The sequence below is a fragment of the Anser cygnoides genome, chromosome 2 (genome assembly GCF_040182565.1).
Source record: "Anser cygnoides isolate HZ-2024a breed goose chromosome 2, Taihu_goose_T2T_genome, whole genome shotgun sequence".
In the NCBI taxonomy this organism is placed as follows: Eukaryota; Metazoa; Chordata; class Aves; order Anseriformes; family Anatidae; genus Anser; species Anser cygnoides.
This window is the reverse complement of record NC_089874.1, coordinates 69,460,177-69,479,533: the sequence shown is the minus strand read 5'-3', so window position 1 is coordinate 69,479,533 and position 19,357 is coordinate 69,460,177. Positions and strand designations below refer to the sequence as shown.

Here is a 19,357-nt window from a genome sequence, read left to right as displayed (position 1 = left end):
TCATATAACCTATTTGCTGCCTATGCTGGATCACTTTAATTCCATTTGAGTTTAAAGTCTAAAAATTCTAAAGATGTATGTTGCTACAAGGTGATTCTCCATGAAGAAAGATCAGAGGGATGCATAAAATATATATCCTGTCATACTCTGGCACCATTTTAATTATCCAAATGATTAAAAGAAGAAAAAACAAACAAACAAACAAACAACAACAACAAAAAACACGTAGGGGTGTTCTACTCTGGCACCATTTTAATTATGCGAACAAAAGAAAAAAAAAAGAAAGGTTCCCTCATAGCTTTTATTACCAAATTCAGATTACCAGAGCTTTGGAAGAAGACAGAGAGACCTCGTGTGAAAGAGGGATGCACTGCAAGTATATATATAACAACACCTTCTACCGTAAGTTGATTTTGTGCTCAAATAAGAAGGATACACCCTCAGACGACCTGTTTGTCCCTGTCCTGCCCTGCCTGGTCAGAAGGACAGCCCGATAGGAGGGTCACTCTAACCTAGGAAGGAGAATAAATATTCACCCATCATAAAAATTTCTATTTATTTCAAAAGACTGGAAATCAGATCCGTATATATTTTCAAAATGCTTTACAACCACCTGATTTTTATTTATTTTGACTCTAAAAGAAAGAAGAACATAAAAATATCAGCATGTCAGAAAGCAAGGGAAAACAAAATATTGGGACAGACACTGAAAAAGCCAAAAAAAATATACAAGTGAATTAATTTCTCTATAATGAAAAAACCTTACGGAGCTTCGGCTCCAGCTGGCTGCTTGCCGAGCTGGCTGTGTTACACAGTGACAGCAGAAGTGGTTGTCACAGTGAGCAGGTGTCTCTGTAAATCTAGCTCCCATGAGGGAAGTATAGACATACGCCCCTGCTAAATACGATGTTACAACAGCATCAGGTGAGTTGTCTGCATATCAATGCCCCAACAGCTTGTGTATCCTAACTCAAGTCTAAGGACAGCTTCATTGGCATGTCAGAAAGCTTTTTATACAGTGCAAGGTTAAGTTACCGAGCCTTTCAAAGCAAATGCACTCCACTGAGCTCACTGGTGGTCCTTGTCCATGTAGGGCACCGACATGCAGCAGGCACCTTGGCACTGCCTCACTGCAGCCTAGATGGCTTTTTTGGGTAGACCTGTGCGGTATCAAGAGTTGGACTTGATGATCCTTAAGGGTCCCTTCCAACTCAGGATATTCTATGATTCTATGATTCTATGAAATCTGTGACTTGAGACATCCAGTCTCAGAACTTGGGCTAAAAATCACCCAGCAGAATACCCCGCATGTCCCAAAGAGTTGCTGTTTCCAGAATGCAGAGGTGTCTGCAGTCATTTTACTAGCCATTACAATGTGAAATATAAAGAGCTGAGGCCCCCAAGTACAGCCTGAAAACAGAGGAAGAAATAAATTCACTGTCAGACACTGGCTGTTCACTGGTTAAGTGCGGTGGTGAGCCATTACAGGATGACTGCACACAGACACTCCAGTGTTTCCTTCTGGTCTCTGTTCATTTTTAATGTAACATACTATGGAAGTGGCACTGGTGGTCAATGCTTTCTATATCGGGACACATATAGGCAGTAATTTGTACCATGCCTGAAATGAAAGCTAGTAGCCACATCTTGGGCTGCCATCTCCTGCGGTGAGCAGAGGAGTGTTCATCAGCACCTCAAAGGCCTTTTCTCCCCTAGGTAACTCATCCTCTCATGCTGATTCTGGGGTCTTCTCGGGGAAACATGTGAACTCGAAGAGGCAAAGTACAATAAAATCAAGTGTTTGCTCCTAGCAGAAGGGGAGATTGGAAAGAAAAGTGATCTGGGGACAGAGGCACAGAAACCCTGTCTAGCTGGGGCTGCTGAGACCCTGTCTGGAGATAACCTCCTCTTTCAGCTGTGCCCCAGCTCAGAAAAAACAGGACCACAGTATCCAAGCTCCAACAGCACAGGGTCAGGCTTAGCCTGGCACAGGAATGAAGCTCCTCAGCTCTGACTCAGAGGAAAGAAAACAGCCCATGGAGCTTAGTAAGATGCAGAACAAAATAACGCATTTAATCTCCACCATCTCCATCCACCCTCGATCTATTTATCACTCCAAGACATGACTGATAAGACCGTCCTCTTGCTCACCTCTGTCTGGATCCTCCCTGGTATCTGATGGTGCCAGATGGCACCACGCTGACAACTCTTCTGCTCATCTTGGCAAGGGACGCAGGTCTTGGTGCTCATCTCCCAAGCAGACAAGCTGAATAGGAGGTAAGGGCAAAACTGTGGGCAAAACCAGTCAAACCTAGGAATTGAAAAGAACAACAAAACAGCAATCAAACAAACAAAAACCAACCAAGTTTTTTTGCTGTGAGAAGGGGCATTGCTACAAGAACAGTTTGTTCCAGTAAGACCATGGTGGGAAAAACTGGGGAGCGGGGCTGGTTCCCCCAACAGTAATACCCTAAGGGACATCACTGGGAGGAAGAGAGGAAGCTGCCTTTGTGACCATGTTTTGTGGTGTTGGCCCTGCTTCCACAGAGGTGACAAATGGATTTGGCTCAGGGCTGGCATATGATACTCAGAGGGCTGGGACACCCCAACAGGACTGGGGCGCTTGTCCCAAAAGTGGTGCCAACGCACACAGCAGCCCAGCCCTCTGTCACACAGAAGTAGAGACATCATCAGAGGACATCATCAGGGCCATCCTCTGGACTCCTGGTGCTCCCTGCCAAAGGGGTGTCAAGAAAACTCCCATTTTTAAACTGGTCATTTATCTCTCTCTGGAGACTTTGGAATATGTCTATTTTTAAACCGCTTTTTCTGGACTCATTTTAAAGTCAGGGGACTTCTGCACATCCTGTAAAAATAAAATAACAAAAATAAATAAATAAATAAATGAAGAAGAAGAAGAAGAAGAAGAAGAAGAAACAAACAAACAAACACCAGCTGCTAATGTCAAAGTTCATTTGTAAATTAGTGCTGCAGCCAAAGCAAACCCTTCCTGTAAAGCCAGTTCCCGTGCAGGAGCAACACTCTGTAGCACTCAAGTTCTCATATTCTTGTGCTAAGAGCACCACCCGGTGGCCTGTCCCGGCCATGGCTGTTTTCCCGCAAAACCATGAAATACCTGAAGGGGAAGGAAAATCAGAAGTTCAGAGTTGTGCAAAGAGCTGAGTAAAAGCCCTGTGCTGTATGAAACCCGGCCAGTCAATGAGCAACGAATAAAATCCCAAAGTACAGCACAGTGAGCTCGCTTCTACACAGAGTGTGCTGTGGGCTTTCGGCAAGTTTCTCTGAACTTTTGGAGACCTTGAGGTTTAATATTGAGTTTAGCACATATCCATCAGTAGTTATTTGTGTACAGCTCCCATGCTTTGCCTAGGGCTTTTGCACTCAAGGGCCTCCTACACAAAGAATACGGTCCTGAGTGTGGTGGGGTTTCTGTGTGTATTCTCTAGCTGCCTCATCAGGAACACATTAAATAACTCAGCTGTGGCCTGGAGGGAAATAATTCATACAAGTGTTACTGACTGCTGATGGAAATGTTTGGGAAGGAGAAAAAAAACATACCTCTATCAAGACAAAAAAGGAGCACATCCATCTAACAAGTAATTCCCAGCAGCTGTGCTAGGAACCCCACCCGTAAAGGATGATAAAGTTCCAGTGTTTCTAGCATGCTGCTCTGGGGAGATTTTGTAAGAGCTGAACAGCACCAGATGATGTGCAAGCTTGGGTTGCCCCTTTGTCTTTAGCCCATAGGTCACAGTAAAAACATCAGAACTGTTGCTTATGCAATACTTTGCCTATTTTTTCACCTGTTTTGTTTCTCTTTCTTGTACTTTCCACTTTTTGGTGTGTGTGAGTTTAGAAGCAGAGGGTTACATCATCTGTGAGCCAACCAGCTGGCTGTTTGTGTGGTCCTACCTGGGACAGCTATGACAGATGTGCAATAAATACATCCAGCTTCTGCCTGCCCTGTTTGTCTCGTGGATGTCACTTCACTTAAATATAGCCACATCATAAGAGGTGGTTTCTGCTAACATATCCAAAGTGCTGTAGGAAAGCTAGAATTACCTAGAAGGCTCTTAACTTCAAGAGACACTTCAAGAGACTGCAGCATTGTGAGCCTGTATCATTTTAGTTAATGGAAAAATCTTCTGAAGTGTTTTATATTGTGAGCAGCATAGTTTCTGGAATAAGTCAGCATCACTGGAAAAAAAAAGCATACAAATACATACAAGCATTAAAGTCAATATGGACATGTATGTATGTGCTAAGTGACAAAATGTAGTGTCAAGTTTTAATTTCCTAAAATTGCAAGGTCTCAATTTTATAGAGAGCCACTGAAAAGATAAGCACACACTAATGGAAAACTCAGTGTTTCCCAGGTGTTAGCAGAGGTTTGATGAACCTCATGTCAGAAAGGTCATCAAAATATATCAAAAAAGGAGGGAAGAAGGAACACTAAATTATCTGTCTTCTGCTTTAAGCTCTGGGAATTTATTTAGGTATTTTTGTTCCAGAACACCATTCAAGTGTAGGAAATGAGTGATCACTAAAGCAACATTTGCTTCTAAAACACAGTAACATTATTGTATTTTACTTTGACATAAATATTCTTGATTTCACAGTATGTAAAGCAACATTTTCAACAGGTTAATATAGTATTCTAAGCTATACTCTTTCTTAAACACATTTTTTCATATTGTCACTTTTTCCCCTCTGAAATGCATTTCACGTTGTAACACTTGTCAGCTTGAATCTACAGCCACATCTGTTTTTTAAAGCTGAGTTTGCAGATTCTAGCAAAGGATGCAGACCAAAAAAAAAAAAAAAAAGTATCTCTGCAGCAACTGCAAAAATATGACTTGCTGCTCACTGTCACTGTGAATTTCCACAAAGATTGTTTTCAGCAGTTAAATTTTTAGGACTTTCAGCAGTTAAATTTTGAGTAAAGGTGATGCATTTTTGTTGCTTTGTAAGCTGCAGTTTACACCTTGTTTGTATGTTTCCTAGCACAAGAGTTCACCACAGAGGGTCTCTGGATGTTGCCCCACAGTAGGTGTTTTAAATACTAATGATAGTGAGGTCTCTGTAGACCTTTTCTGAAAGCTCATAGTACTTCTCTAAGTGAAGTACTTAAAGGCTTCATATAAAGTGCCACTAAATCCTCAGTCTCCGAAGTATTTCACCTGCCATGATGTTCCAGGCTATAAAAGTTTTTATGTGCCCACAGTGCTGCAGCCACACATAAAGGAATGAGGCTGGGGCAAAATGGGGAGCAAGACTGAACCTGGAAATTTCTTGCAGCTTACAGACAGTAGTGAAATGAGGTGTAGGCACCAAAAGAAAAGGAAACATGCTCTTGAGCATAGATATCAATGCCACTGGAGTTTTGATCATCTCTGGCCACTGTTAATACCTAAGAAAATGACACTAAACCTACCAGAGAACAGGACTTGAAGGTGTCAAATCTTTTACCCATCTCCCAAGTATTTTCTATCTAAAGGCATGAGGCAGCCATGTCACATATCCCAGGAGATGAATGTGGAGGGAACAACCATCAGGCACAGAAAGTTAGAAAATTAGAAAAGTCTTTCCAAGAGTAAGAGCAGCAAAGTTTATTGTTGATTGCCTGAAAAGCACATGGGGTCTTTTTCTCCAAGCTTTTTAAGAACAGGCTAGCCTGAGTCTGTCAGGGGAGCCACAGGCATCTTACCTTGGAACAGGATGGAGCAGTTTCCTCCTGAAGTACCTTCGAGTCCCATGGAGAGTCACAGAAAGGTTGTGGGAGACAAACTAGTTCTTAGGTACCTCTTTAAGCCCAGGGTTTTCTCTTGGCAACCCTTGCCAGCTCAGGTGACCTATTTTTCCCTTCTCCACACCCCAGTGGTAGACCACCTGGACCTGCGGCACCCAAGCTCACATACCTGAGCACGTGGGGGGTGTCCCAGACAGTGGGAAGTGCAAAGAGGGAGCCGAGCACAAGTCCTACACAAGTTGCACAAAATCTGGTGAATCTGTTCAGTAATTTTCTGACCGGAGCTCAGAACAATACCTTTGGTTGGTTAGAAAGAATGACTAATAATTGTATTTGTTCTATGTATCCATCTTATACACAATGCTTATAATGCCCATTGGTATATTTATGTGCTTATAACTCAAAATTGCTGCTGTCAGTCAGTTGCCAACTGCCCTTAAACTCATGTGTCCCAGACAGATGTTTCATCTTTTGAGTACCAACTACTGACACTTCGCATATTAACTGCCATTCAACACTACAGGAAGAAATGTTTGTGTTGGTGCTTGTCAGCCTCAAGCAGCTTACATGATGGCCTCCTGAAAGACATGGAGGGAAGCTGTCATTCTTTAACAGAACAAGAGTCCAGATGAGGAAGTCTGTACCTTTGCTTGTGCACAAAGCAGCCTCCCTCCACCCTTTGCTGCTCTCCCTCCCTGCTCCCAAAGGAAATGAAGGAAACTCCACAAAGCAGTACAATCTCAGTGAGGACTGCAGAACTGATACAGTCTTCAGGCAGTAACTGCTTTGTGGAGGCTTATAAGTTTCCACCACTTTGGCTACGTAGAGCCTCAGACACCTCTTCTCCAAAGCTGCTAAAGTCTCAGCTCCGTAAACTTCTTGTGCTGAGCCCCACTTGAAGACCTGCCTTAAGAAACTGGACTTGCTTGGGAGAATCTACTCAATTAGATATTTAAGTCAATTATGCTGATTGACAGCAGGATTATGTCTAGCATATTTTAATTGTGAATGCACTCAGCTGGAATAAATGCCTGCCTCATAAGGACTTGGTGAGGCTTAGTTAGTTAGTTTGTGAAGATATTCAAATGTACGAAGTCCTGTACAAGCACTAAGTGTTATTCTTACTATTTCTAGTAGCAGAGGCTTCAAAGTTGGACATGGCAAACACAAGGTGGGAGGATTTCAAGAACTGACAGTGACCCTGTCCCAGGGCTGCTTTGGACTGCAGCTGCAGAAGTGAGAGAACAGACTGATGTCAGACTTTGCTTTAACTAAAAGTCTCTGCCCTTTCTCTGCAGGATGAAAGCAGCCTCTGACCTCCAGACCTATACCCCAGACCTTTTCCCTGCCCCTGAGCCAGCACGGTGCCAGCTCGGCTGGCGGAGCAGGAGTCTGTCCCACCTGGAGACTACTAGGCCTCTTTGCAGGGCTCCATGCAGGAGCCCCCAGCTGCAGCCTCCCCCAGGTTTTACAGCTGGCAGTGCCAAGCACCTCGATGTCAGCTCACAGAGAGACTATCCAGTCCTTGTGGCTACTGAGCCAGATCAGAAGGCGCAAAGCTGTACGTGCTGCAAACACATGAGGTGCCATCGGTGAATGAGAGAGAAACCAGAGGTTTGAATCCTGGATCCCAGCTGTCCTGCACCCCTTGCTCCAGAGAAAGCAAGAGGTTCACCTCAAGCAAATCACACTCCCACCTGCCTCGTAGGTATTTGCCTTCTGATTTCTGACTACTGAGGAGCCAGGAGGTTCATGGTTTTGTGCTTTGTTACCACTACCCTTGCTGACAGCACTGCTCCTGACAGCCAAGACTGTCCTCCTGCCAAGGCTGGCACTGCTCCAGGGAGGAATTAAGGTTGCTCTGTTTTTACAGCGAGCCCATTGCAAAGCCATTTATTGAGGCATCAAGGCACTAATGCCTAATTAATAAACAGGAGCTAAAGTTCATTAAGGCTTCCTATGATCCCCAAAAGTATTACCATTACTGTTACTAGCTAGCACAGAGGTAGGAAAGCTTCATGTTAACAAAACACATCCACACACCTCAGCAACACAAAGGATCTTTCCACACAAAGCAGCAGATATGAGTCACCTTGGGGTTAAATATAAATCCAGTTTTGCATGTTGTGTTCCGCACTAAAAAGAACATACCCAAAGACTAGTAATGTTACTAAGCAAAATAGCTAATAAAACAATGAAAGTAAAGAGTGCTTTTTTCAGCCCATACATACCTATGCATATCCATTTGCATATTTGAATATGCAAACTGAAAAACTTTTAGTATCAGACTCACTAAGTCTAGTTTGGACTGGCATTAAATAAATTCCCTTGAATTAAAACCTCTCTGGCCTGCCAATAAGAAGCCTTCCACTTGCAAACAAAGCTCTCATCCTTGCCCATCCTCTACCAGTTCATTCGACATTGAAAACAAACCGAAAGGCAGCAAATCCTGGTTCCTGATGATTTACCTTGAAAGAATGAAGCACCTGAATACTTTGTCTGTTATCTTCCCAGAATCCCTCACACAGGATCTGTACAGGATCTGTCCAAGTGTTCATACGAAGTATCCTCCTGATAAATGCTGATTAGTTGTCAGTACAAATTGTACCAGTCCCATTGCAAATTCATTAAAACAATGACCTAATGACACTTTTTATTAGCTCATTTTGAATAGTGTTTGGGGTGTTCTGTTTTTTTTTTTCTTTTTTTTTTTTCCCCTGCATGGAAAGGTAGTAGTAACACTGGCAAATAAAATGACTCCAGCAGCAGTATGAACACCGCAAAAGAGCAATCACAGAATAGAACATCTATATCATTACCACAAACATGCACTCGCCACAGAAACTGCTGACCCAAGAAGCCTCATAGGAATACTTATCACCCTACAAGGAATAGTTACACACAACCAAGGGACAAAAGTCTCCCTTGGTGTACACCAACTCCAACCCATTGAAACTCCCAGAACTGTCCTCAGAAACACTAAAAGATCTTAAAATTTCAAAGTACATATTTGTAAGATGTTTGTGATGGAATCTGGTGATGGGAAGTACAAAGGAACAAAGTTTAATGACATGGAAATCTGTCTCTGTTTTCCTGAAAAACTACATTAACAAGCAGCAGAAGATACTTTAAATGAAAGGTGGGAATATCAAAACTAATTACTGCAGAAGCAGAAACCTTACCATTTGCTGACATCTTAACATTAATATCACAGAAAGCGACCATCAGAACCTCTTGCTAGTAAGTTTTAAGGTCCCATCCTCAGAGCTTAAAATGAGTATTTCACTACGAAAGAAATGCAGGATCACTTGCAGTGACTGCCACATTCAGCGATCTGTTCAGCAATCAGAAAAATTATTCATTTTCCTGGCCATTAAGGGCTTTACCTCAGCATTTTTGTTCAAGTTTTCCTCATATTTCCTGCATCCCTTCTCCAGGTGAACTGAAAAACAAGGTTTTGAAATATTTTTGTTTTACAACCTTCCCAGACATTTGACAAATTTATGTGAGGATTCATCTCTCACAAGTTTATTACTGCTACATTCTAGCTCTGAGCTCTGACTATTTGTCCCTTGCACATTAACTGTGTAAGTTATGAGAACATTTAAGTATAAACATCCATAAAACCCTTGTGTGGTTGAATAATTTATCGCATATTTACATGGTGGAGCAGCTTGGTTTTATTTCTTTTAAGGGACTCTGCTCCTGTCCCATTGTTAGGGAATTATGATCCAGGTGGGAGAACATTAGCAGTTGCTGTAGCATCTGCTTAGAATTAGTTATCCCCAGGCATACCAAAATGACCGGGGAACTGTTATAGGAACATTACACACCAGCAAGGGTAAAGATTTTTGGTTTTTGATTTATTTCACTGATAAAAGCTTTTTTAAAACTTCTCTACAGCATTTATTTACTTCAAGAAAACAGACGAGTGGAAAAAGGAAGTTTCTTTTGTTTTAGCTTTTCCTCTCCCTCCCACCCCCCCCCCACCCCTTTTTAAAGTACATAGAAATAATAACCCACTGGGACAGGTGCTGGCCTTTATCTAAACAGCCTTACTTGCCTGCATTTTTAAGGGTGCAATATTGCACTTCCATTTGAGAGACACGTCCATAATATATCTTTCAGTCATCCCTCAGTCACTACACGAACATTACATTTGCCAGTATGCTTCCAACAAGCTGAAATGTGTAAAAATGTAACTGAGACATCTAAATCCGTCCTTACACTATGCACAGAGGTTTCTTCTGAGCCTGCTAAATAATGAACTTACATGTTGAAGCATTACAAGGTCAGGATGACAGAATTACATTTTTTGAAAAGGCAGCAATAGGATTTGCTTAACAACTTACTATATCAGTTAACAATCATACACTTCTGTTTTTTTTCCGGAAAAGCCATCACCACTGAAATCCTTGTCATTAAACACTTTAGATGATGTTTTACGCTGATTTTTTTTTTCCATAAGAAATGCCATCTTAAAATATAATGTCAGTCACTGAAATCTAGAAAGCATTACCAACTAACACAGCAATAACAACACAGAAAGAAACTTTTGGTTACAGTGTACAACATTTTTTCCACTGATTAGAAGGAACTTATTCAGTCCTACACCCCTCATTCAATACAGCATTCTTAAAGCACTTCTGGAAGTTGACTGTTGTTGCACCTAAATACTTATCCTTATTAATGTACTGCATGGCTCAGTGTTTTCACCAGGCAAAATATTCACATTGCTCGGATTGCAGAAATACTTACTACAAGAACACTTTTTTAATTTATCCACTTTTTTAGGTAGTTTCAGCTCTTCATTTCAGTTTTTGCATTCAAAAAACAAAAAGATTTCCAGTGACGATTTAGGATTGTTAGCTTCACTTTTTTCCCATTTTTCTAATTTCTATGTTATCAAAACAGCTGTAATTTCAAAAGATAAAATTCTGCAGGAATACAACAGCTGTTTATAATGCTAGAGAACAGAGTGAATCAGCAGACTGGATGATACAAGGGGTAATCTTTTCTGAACAAAGTGCATGTAGCAGTGAGAACGTTAATGACCTATTCAAAAAAAATAATTAAAAAAATAAATAAATTGGTGGACTTCAACTATGAGTAGCATGGGAAACACACTCCTAACAAGAAAGCATTAAATCACTTTTAATCAGACCCCTATGTACACCCCTTAAAATACAGTGCAATAATTTTGTGCGATTATAATTAAGCCATTCAGTTCTTAACAGTCTACTGTTATTCTCAGGTGGCTGTGGTCTCTAAGTACCAATACACAATAAATGAGAGCGTGTACTGATTCTCACAGTAGCAGCCACTTCATCTCACATGCTCGCATCCAGAGAGAAGGTAGTTTGTTCTAAAACGCCATCAATATGTTGGATGCATTTTTATTTCTACTGTTTCCACTAAGACTGCAGGCCTGCAGAAAAATAACATTTTTAGCAACAGAAAATGAGTTATACACAAGCTACTAAAACCCTTTGAAAAAGCCACTTCTGCAGTCAACTCAATTTCAACTACAATGCCTGTCTCTACAAACAAAACATGTTTTTAAATAATTTTGAATTTTACAGAATAAGGATTTATTACAAAATTTAGTACTGTGTGCATTATACTTCAATGAAACTAGCTATGCTTATCACGATTGCTTTAATATCCTAGTGGAAACCATTCATGACATACAGGGACAAAAATAGCGTTGGAATCTCTCTCAGCTCCAGTGTGATTGTGCTGATTTTAATGGGATTGTGTGTTTACATTTGTAACTGCTCAAAAGACTGCAGCATTATAAGGGGTTCTTTTATGTGTAAATGAAAGTACACACAATACTTAATGAACATGCCAACTTTTACAAGAAACATTACCCAAATAAATAAAATATAAATTCAGGGGGCAGAGGGTGGGGGCATAATAATAAAAAAAAAAAAGAATCAAAATACTTGCCCAGGCAATTGTTTCCTAATTTATTGGAAATATTGAAACATAATATCCACTGTATAGCTTGCCTTTCTCAGGGGAAAAAATATATTATAGACTTCAATGGAAAAGTTATATTTTAATTTAGAAAAATGACACTTTCAGTGTAGTTGCATACAAGACATACTGTAATACCAATAAGTATCAACATATCCTGCCAGTCCAGCTAAAGTGCCCATGTTACTTTCAGGAGCAAGAACATCAATAGTAATTCATTGTACTGATGGACTTGCACAGAATAGAAGAATGCACAGACAGAAAATGAAAAACATTGTCTATACATTTCTGAAATTAAGATAAATCTAGGAGACAAGAGGTAAAAAAAGGAGACTGATACTCTTCTTTGGGAAGATCAGTTTATAAGCACAGCAAATTTACTACATTCTCAATCAGACTGACTAGTGCCCCAAATCTTGGCACTGAAAGCCTGGACTTAATGTTCAGAAACTCCTAATGTAGTCAAGAAAAAATTATGACACAATTGTATTTACACTGGCTTTCAAGGATGTTCAAAACGCTTCAATGCTTTTGATAATCTCTGGTAGCAAATACACCCTCACATAGAGCCCAGCTGTTCTGCAGTGTGACTATTGTAGTTGAAAGCTTTGATTTTAAGTGTTGGCTCAGTAAAAAGAAAACTGACACGTGTGTCACTAGGAAATGAAATATAGGTGATCCCCTTTAAATGTATGTTTTGATCTCGATACCTTAGAAGTCTGGAAAGTCTTGCAGTTTGGCCTGTTGCTGCTATCTTACAGTTCTTACCTCATTTTCTGTGGAAAGGAAAAACTGCAAATAAAAAAACTTACCTCTGTAACATGAATTTGGTTCATGTATAAGAAAGTGTGTCTTACAGACAGTAAAGATCAGGTCTACATTGGAATGTCATGCAGTGGGAAGAAAAGAGACAGTAAGAGATACGGGGGACACTAGAGATCTTTGAGACCAAGTTTTTCTTTCAGTTGTCTGAGTCCTCTCTAATCTTACCAACTGTCAACATCAGCAAGCAATGCTTGAGGCTGAGCTCATCAAAATCACACGCATTGCCAAGACTTCAGGTAATGTAATCTGGAATGACTGGGAAACTAGCTTACAGCAGCACAGAGGCAGAGCAAGAACACTGAAAGCAATGGAAGAAAGGAAGGATTATCTAAATAGGATAGATACAGGAGGTGGCAAAAGCCCTGAGAAGCACCTGGAAGCTTTTTGAGCCTCCAACCTGAAGGAGGGCCTAATGCCACAGGTCTGTTAGCATCACCAATCCAGTCCTTCAGTGCTGCCACATCAGCATTGGTGCTTACAGACACTATGTGATAGCAGCACGCAGCACAGTCTGTGTTCAAGCAGTCTAGAACCTAGAGAACTTGAGAGAAAAACAAGATCTTTGATAAAATAATTACTTTTATATTTATTACAAACAAATTCTCTGTCTTCTGTACCAGGATTAAGGCTGTAGACATGTTCTTAAAGGCAACAAGGCAACCCATAGCAAACTCCATACCATTGGATTCATTGCTGATAATTTTTTTTTTGTCACTTCAAACTTTATTCCTGAACTATTATATTAAAAATAATTACAAAATATAATATTGCAAGTCAGAAGCTATTTTTCCACATCTGAGACAGACTTAAATTAGCAGTTTTGAATTAGTATTCAAAGACCATGTAACAGATTTAGAATACGAGGATACACATAAGAAAGCACTTAAATCTATTCTTCAACAGGAAAAGTCTTCCTAACTCAGAGTCTCTAAAGCAGAGGTATGACATATCATAAATACCACTTGGGCATACAGTAAAGATTTGACTCATTTGTTTTACAAATTGTTCGATTCCACAGAAAGTCTTAATCCAATATGTATTAAAATAAGCCAACTCAACTGAAAATGCAATTCTCTTGTAAGAGCCAAGTTGTTTCTACTTCCATACATCATTTTTGAGGCAAAAATTGTCACAGCTTGACACAGAAACATGATGACAGTACCACACACTTTTTGGTAATTCAGAAAATTCACACACAATTTTAGCACTCAGCAAAAATAATATCCTGTTTCTTATAGTTATGAACATGTTCTACTGATTCTGAAATGCTTCTGACATCTCATTACAAGATACCTTTATTCAATTCTACAAGCTATGAACTTTATGTTAATACTACTGATAATTTTATTGTGAATATTATTTGCTAGCACATGTAATTCATGGACAAAGCATTATAAAACAGACAACTAGGGTGCTTTCTGGATTTGATTAAAGAAAATTTCTGAGATTCAAAAGCTCTTTAAGGCCATGGCCCTTCTCAGGACTGCATTTTTCCCCCCAAAGGCTTTCTTTAAAACTCCATCCAATCCAATTAAAAATAACATAAGCAATGAAGCATATGACATGTCCCCTGGGAGACCTTCCCACGAACTAACAAGAAGTTGCTCTTCCTGAGTTGAACTTTAATGTAACTTCATTGCATTGCCTATTCTTACAGAATCAAGGAAAAAGAGACCCCAAGGAAGGCAACATTTAAAAAAAAAAAAAAGTTTGCTAAACTACACTGACAGGTGTACAAAAGCAATTCAGCTCTGAAGGATGTTGATGAGAGGGGAACCATAAAGGTAAGGGCTAACTTAAGTTACAGAAGGAACTTTCCAGCTCTCTCTTCTCCATCAGCATGAGGGAGTCACAGATGGATGCGGATGGCTCGTAATAAAAAATTCAGTATGAAAAAAAAGCTTGGGTTATCATTCTATAAGTATACCTTTGGGAATAATTTCCTTAGAACTGTTAACTTCCTACTTCCCAGAGTAGGAACAAAAATGTTTTCAAAGTTATTATTCTAGCCTTGAAACCGTATCAGCCATGGGATCTTCCCACCTCTTCTTATAAAGAAATGAAACTACCATATTATACAGAACCATGGTAGTTTAACAGAAACATTGTACATTCTACTACCCCGTCCCTGAAAACATCCAAAGAAAAGATGTTGCCAAGAGAGATATCATAAAATATCTCATTTCACCTACAACGATTTTTCTTTCCTTACAACTTAATAAATAGTATCTTACATTTTATTTAACATATCCTACAGCTAAATAATATATACATATATATGTATATACACACACACAAAAATAATTCCCTCACCTTCTCCACTGCTCGCAGGAACTTGTGAAAAGCTAATTTAAGAATTAGTGCAGGATATGTATTCAGACAGCCATTTTGACAATGTTATAAACAGAAAACATTATAAAAAAACAAAATGCAAAATTCCTGAAGGTATCATACAAAATGAGACGAGAAAACACATTTCAGTCACCACTAACATTGGCCACAGAAGCAAACATTTGCCATCTAAAAAGGTATACATTATATAATGTAAAAGTTCAAATCAGTATTTAAAGAAAAATAATGGACACCCTCCAGGAAATATCTATTACTCACTGCTGTCAGAGACACTCCCAAGTGACATCACAAGGGTGGGGATGCAAATTTGATCTCTATCCTTATTCAGAATCTCAGAATCAAGGAGAGGCATAATGACGGCCAACAAAATCTATACACTAAAGGCTCAATTCATTTACAAAAGAAAACAAATAATTCGTTAATCAATAAAAAGGGACAAATAGATGAGCTTGAAGAGACTTCATGTGTCCTCATCTACAACTTCCTTTTTGCGCTGGGTCCGGAAATGACGCTCAATATTTATTGTTACTTCCCTCTGCAAGTTTCTGCCATTAGTTTTTCCAGCTGTTCTGATCCAAGGGTGCTGAAGTACTTGCTGTGCTGTGTAGCGCTTTTGGGGATCCACTATCAACAGCCTGGTTATGAGGTCTTTTGCTGCTATTATGAAAGACAAAAAAGGAAAGAGAAAATAAAAGTGATGGTTATTCCCACACAAAACATCTTTCTAATCTTTCTTACTAGTTTTACTGTATCTTTTTTTTTCTTTTTTTTTTTTTGTGGCTATCCCCAGGAAATATTTTAGCAGCTCGATTTAGAACTAGTGACAGGAGATGTTAAATCTCCACACCATTTTCCCCTGAAGAAAGAGAAAAGGGAAGAGAATTCAATCTTGAAGAAATGCTGAAGGCATGCAGCTAGGTGTTCTGATTCACAGGAACTAGCAATGGGAATCTTATCCCTCAAAGAGCACAACAGTCACAGAACTCTGTTGAGTATGCTCTTTAAAAGATCATATAAGGAGACACAGGTTTTACTGTCTGATTTTGAAGACTGCAGAAAAGGCACTACTAGCCTACAAGAGGAAAGAAATGGCCCCATTGATCTCAATTGAAAATTCACACTGCATTCTGCAGATCAAGGACTTAATTTTCAGCTCTTGAGATTTTTTTAAATGCATCTTTACAGAAAGGTAACATAACACTGGAGATAATTTTGGTGCCTTTTTTCCTACAGAGATAATTCTTACAAGTCAGCTGAGCAAAATTTTTTTTTCTTGCCTTAGAAAGGGAGCAAACAGTTACATCAATCAGTCCTGATATTCAGATTCACCGTGACTGATACCACCAGAGGACTAAATTGACATCTAAAGCAAATACAGAATCATCATATAAAACAGACCTGTAAGACACCCCAAAGTTGACAGACATCCCTGTCATGAACAAAAGGGGGCTTCTGTGTGTCCAAGCCACTCCAGGGAAGAGGTTTTCAGAGCTGGTATACATGCTGAATCTTACCTGCAGAAATATTGTCCCAGTATGGGGAAAGGAATTCATAGTGACCCAGCTGTATGATTTGAAACAGCTCTTCTTGATCACGTTCCTGACTGCGAAAGGGGGGAAAACCGCAGAGCAAAATGTAAAGGATCACACCAGTTGCCCACATATCTACTTCGAGCCCATAGCCTAAGGAAGAAAAGACAAACCATGGCTAACCATCTTTTACTCAGTCTTCTTTTAGAAAATAAACAAAAAGCAAAAACAACAACAAAAAACACAACTCATGACTGGTAGGAGCTGTTTCTTTTCTCATTTTATTCTCTAAGAAACAGAGAAGCTTTGTTCAGCTTCTTAGAAAGACAAGGTCAGCAGAAGAGTAAGTGGCTGGTACACCACTTCTGCAAGTGGATCTGCTCTGTTAATAGTCACAGCTCTCACCCAGTGCCTCTCTTCTTCAACACATTTCACAATCACTGTCTGTCTCACAAGGCCAATGTCAATAGGAGACTAACTGAGAAAACATGGGGCGTATTTCTAAAATAGTCTTCCTCAGTTTCTCTTTAAAAAAAAAAGCACTAAGAGTGCCAAGTTTCCATTGAAATTGAATATAACTGGAGATGTTCAACCCAGCTCTACAGAACAAGACACAGAAATAGCTTTTCTTGAGTCATCAAAATCTGACTCCTTTCCAGGTCTGAATCTTTTTGGATATGAAATCAACAAAATTCTCTCTGATGTGAACGATGCTTTGGCTTGTTACATGTATTTAGCATACATGTTCACCATCCTTTTGCATCAGAGGTCCTTGGAAAGTTGTTTGGGTTACAGTCACAAAATGGGGGTAACTATCCTGAGGTTGCAAGACAAACTTTTGCTTATTTCACCACTTCAGCAATTATTATCTATGATATTTTACTAAGTTGCCTGCTTGGAAATCACAATTATATCCCATAGACATTAATAATGCAAACATGACTGATATGCTTGTGTTTATCAAAAGCTAAGAGGTTTTCTTTCCTTTCACAAATTTTGCTGCTAGCCAACCTCCTACCCTGTAAAGACATATCATTAGGTTGAAACATTCTGGAATATGTCCATGATTAGAAAGTTAAGAGCAATTGGGTGATTTGCTAGAAATTATAGATGTATACACTCACCCTTCTCAGCAAGTATCTCAGGGGCAACATATGTTGGTGTTCCACACACAGTAAATATAGGTTTTGTAACCAGCTTTGCAAGGCCAAAATCTGCTAGTTTCAGTGTAGTAGATTTATCTGCATTATGCTGAACCTACATTCATTGAAATATAAATATATATTTAGTCCACATACATTTTTAGACTGCAAAAGATAAATGAAATAGTTAATAATACAGAGGAAGAGGTTCTAATAATAGTACTGTCAACTAAAACAAAATGAAATGGAAAACGTATTTTGATAAACAGTATCCAGAAAGTTTTCTCTTCTCCTTGTACCAAGATGGCACATGCATATAAGAAGAAAAGCAATAATGGAAAAAGAAAATTTTGCTCTTCAAACTCTGGCACACTAATTTGAAAGAAATGAAAAGGAGGAAGACCAAAAATAAGGAAGAGTGAATTAAACATTTATTTTTCACCTTAGGAAAGCAAAGGAGAATGTTACGGGCCTCAACTTGTGCATGGGGAGGTTTAGATTGGACATTAGGAAGAAATTCTTCATGGGGAGGGTGGTCAGACATCGGAAGGGGCTGCCCAGGAGAGTGGAGGAGTACTACCCCTAAATACCCCTGGAGGTATTTAGGAGATGTGTGGACACAGCACTAAGGGACATGGTTTAGTGATAGGACTTGGTAGGTCAAGTTCATGTCTGGACTTTGTCGTCTTGAAAGTCTTTTCCAACCTAGTTGATGCTATGATTTTATGATAATTGATATTCCCACGTATGCCACTGACTTTACAGTGTCACTTGAAGAGCCTAACTCTATCACAAAGGTCCCCCCCCCCAAAAAAAGAAAAGGGCTTTATTTTCTTTGCAAATTACTCTGCTACTCTATCTGCTGCTCTGAAAATAAATGAATCGCAGTAATCACACAGTACAAGCTGGAGAAATGAATCCAACAAAACATCATTGTAAGTGTGCCTTTCCATCAGTTCCCATCTCCTGCATCTGTGTGTAAGGTAATCAAAACACTTGTTCCCATTCTAATTTTGTACGCATGTCTTTAGCATTAATTTATAATGCAGCTAATGAAACATTATTTTAAGAAAAAGTATTGAAAGGTCAAGTCATGAGTAAGATAGCAGGGTAATTAAACACATCACTATTCTTAATACTGGTGACTGATACTCAAATATTCTTTAAGAAGTAAAAAATGTCATAAATTTGCTTCTAATGAGAAATTATATGTCTCTAACTATGGGGAACAGACCAGCATCTAACATGTATATAGGGAAGCCAAGAAAATCTGCACTTGGGTTTTGAGCAGACAAGCCAGAATATGAGGCGACAGGCATACTTCATGCTTTAACATCTCATTCTTTGCCATCAGACAGTGCTTGAGACAGCCAAAAATTCAGGATGGTCTCTATTACAAGACAACTAAGGACACAGATGGGACAAGATTTGCTCACCTACATTACAGCCAACTAATTCCCATATATCTTCTTTACGGAAACTGTAAGCACTCATCCAGATTTGATTAAGCAAGAGTTCAGTGATTTTTTTTTCCCGTTTTAAGAAAAATGTGTTTGCCACTGTGAAATTGAAAATAAAAGTTTCCTATGACCACACAGACAAAAATTCTGTAGGAGAGAACTAATATGCTATAGCTATCTTCTATTGCATTAGTCAACTTCATGAGGATTTTTTGTCATCATTCACTGTGGACTCAACAGCTGACAAAATGAAAAATGACAAAAGTAGCAGTTATTTTCTAGAACTGCATCTATCCA

At 39.4% G+C, this 19,357-nt stretch overlaps 1 protein-coding gene across 7 annotated transcripts in view; it reads right to left on the bottom strand.

The window, feature by feature from the left end:
- Positions 1-9,812: 9,812 nt before the first annotated feature.
- Positions 9,813-19,357, bottom strand: part of DCLK3 (doublecortin like kinase 3) — a 42,012-nt gene continuing 32,467 nt past the window's right edge. For 5 of the 7 annotated variants that reach the window (XM_066992384.1, XM_066992385.1, XM_066992383.1 and 2 more), the window contains 3 exons: positions 17,583-17,715; positions 16,444-16,611; positions 9,815-15,586 (listed from right to left, as the gene is read on the bottom strand). In XM_066992384.1, the coding sequence (XP_066848485.1) occupies positions 15,390-15,586; positions 16,444-16,611; positions 17,583-17,715 (498 nt within the window). In that variant the 3' untranslated portion in view covers positions 9,815-15,389. Of the gene's footprint in view, positions 15,587-16,443; positions 16,612-17,582; positions 17,716-19,357 lie in introns of all 7 variants that reach the window. The other 2 variants (XM_048056116.2, XM_066992386.1) reach the window with 2 other exon arrangements.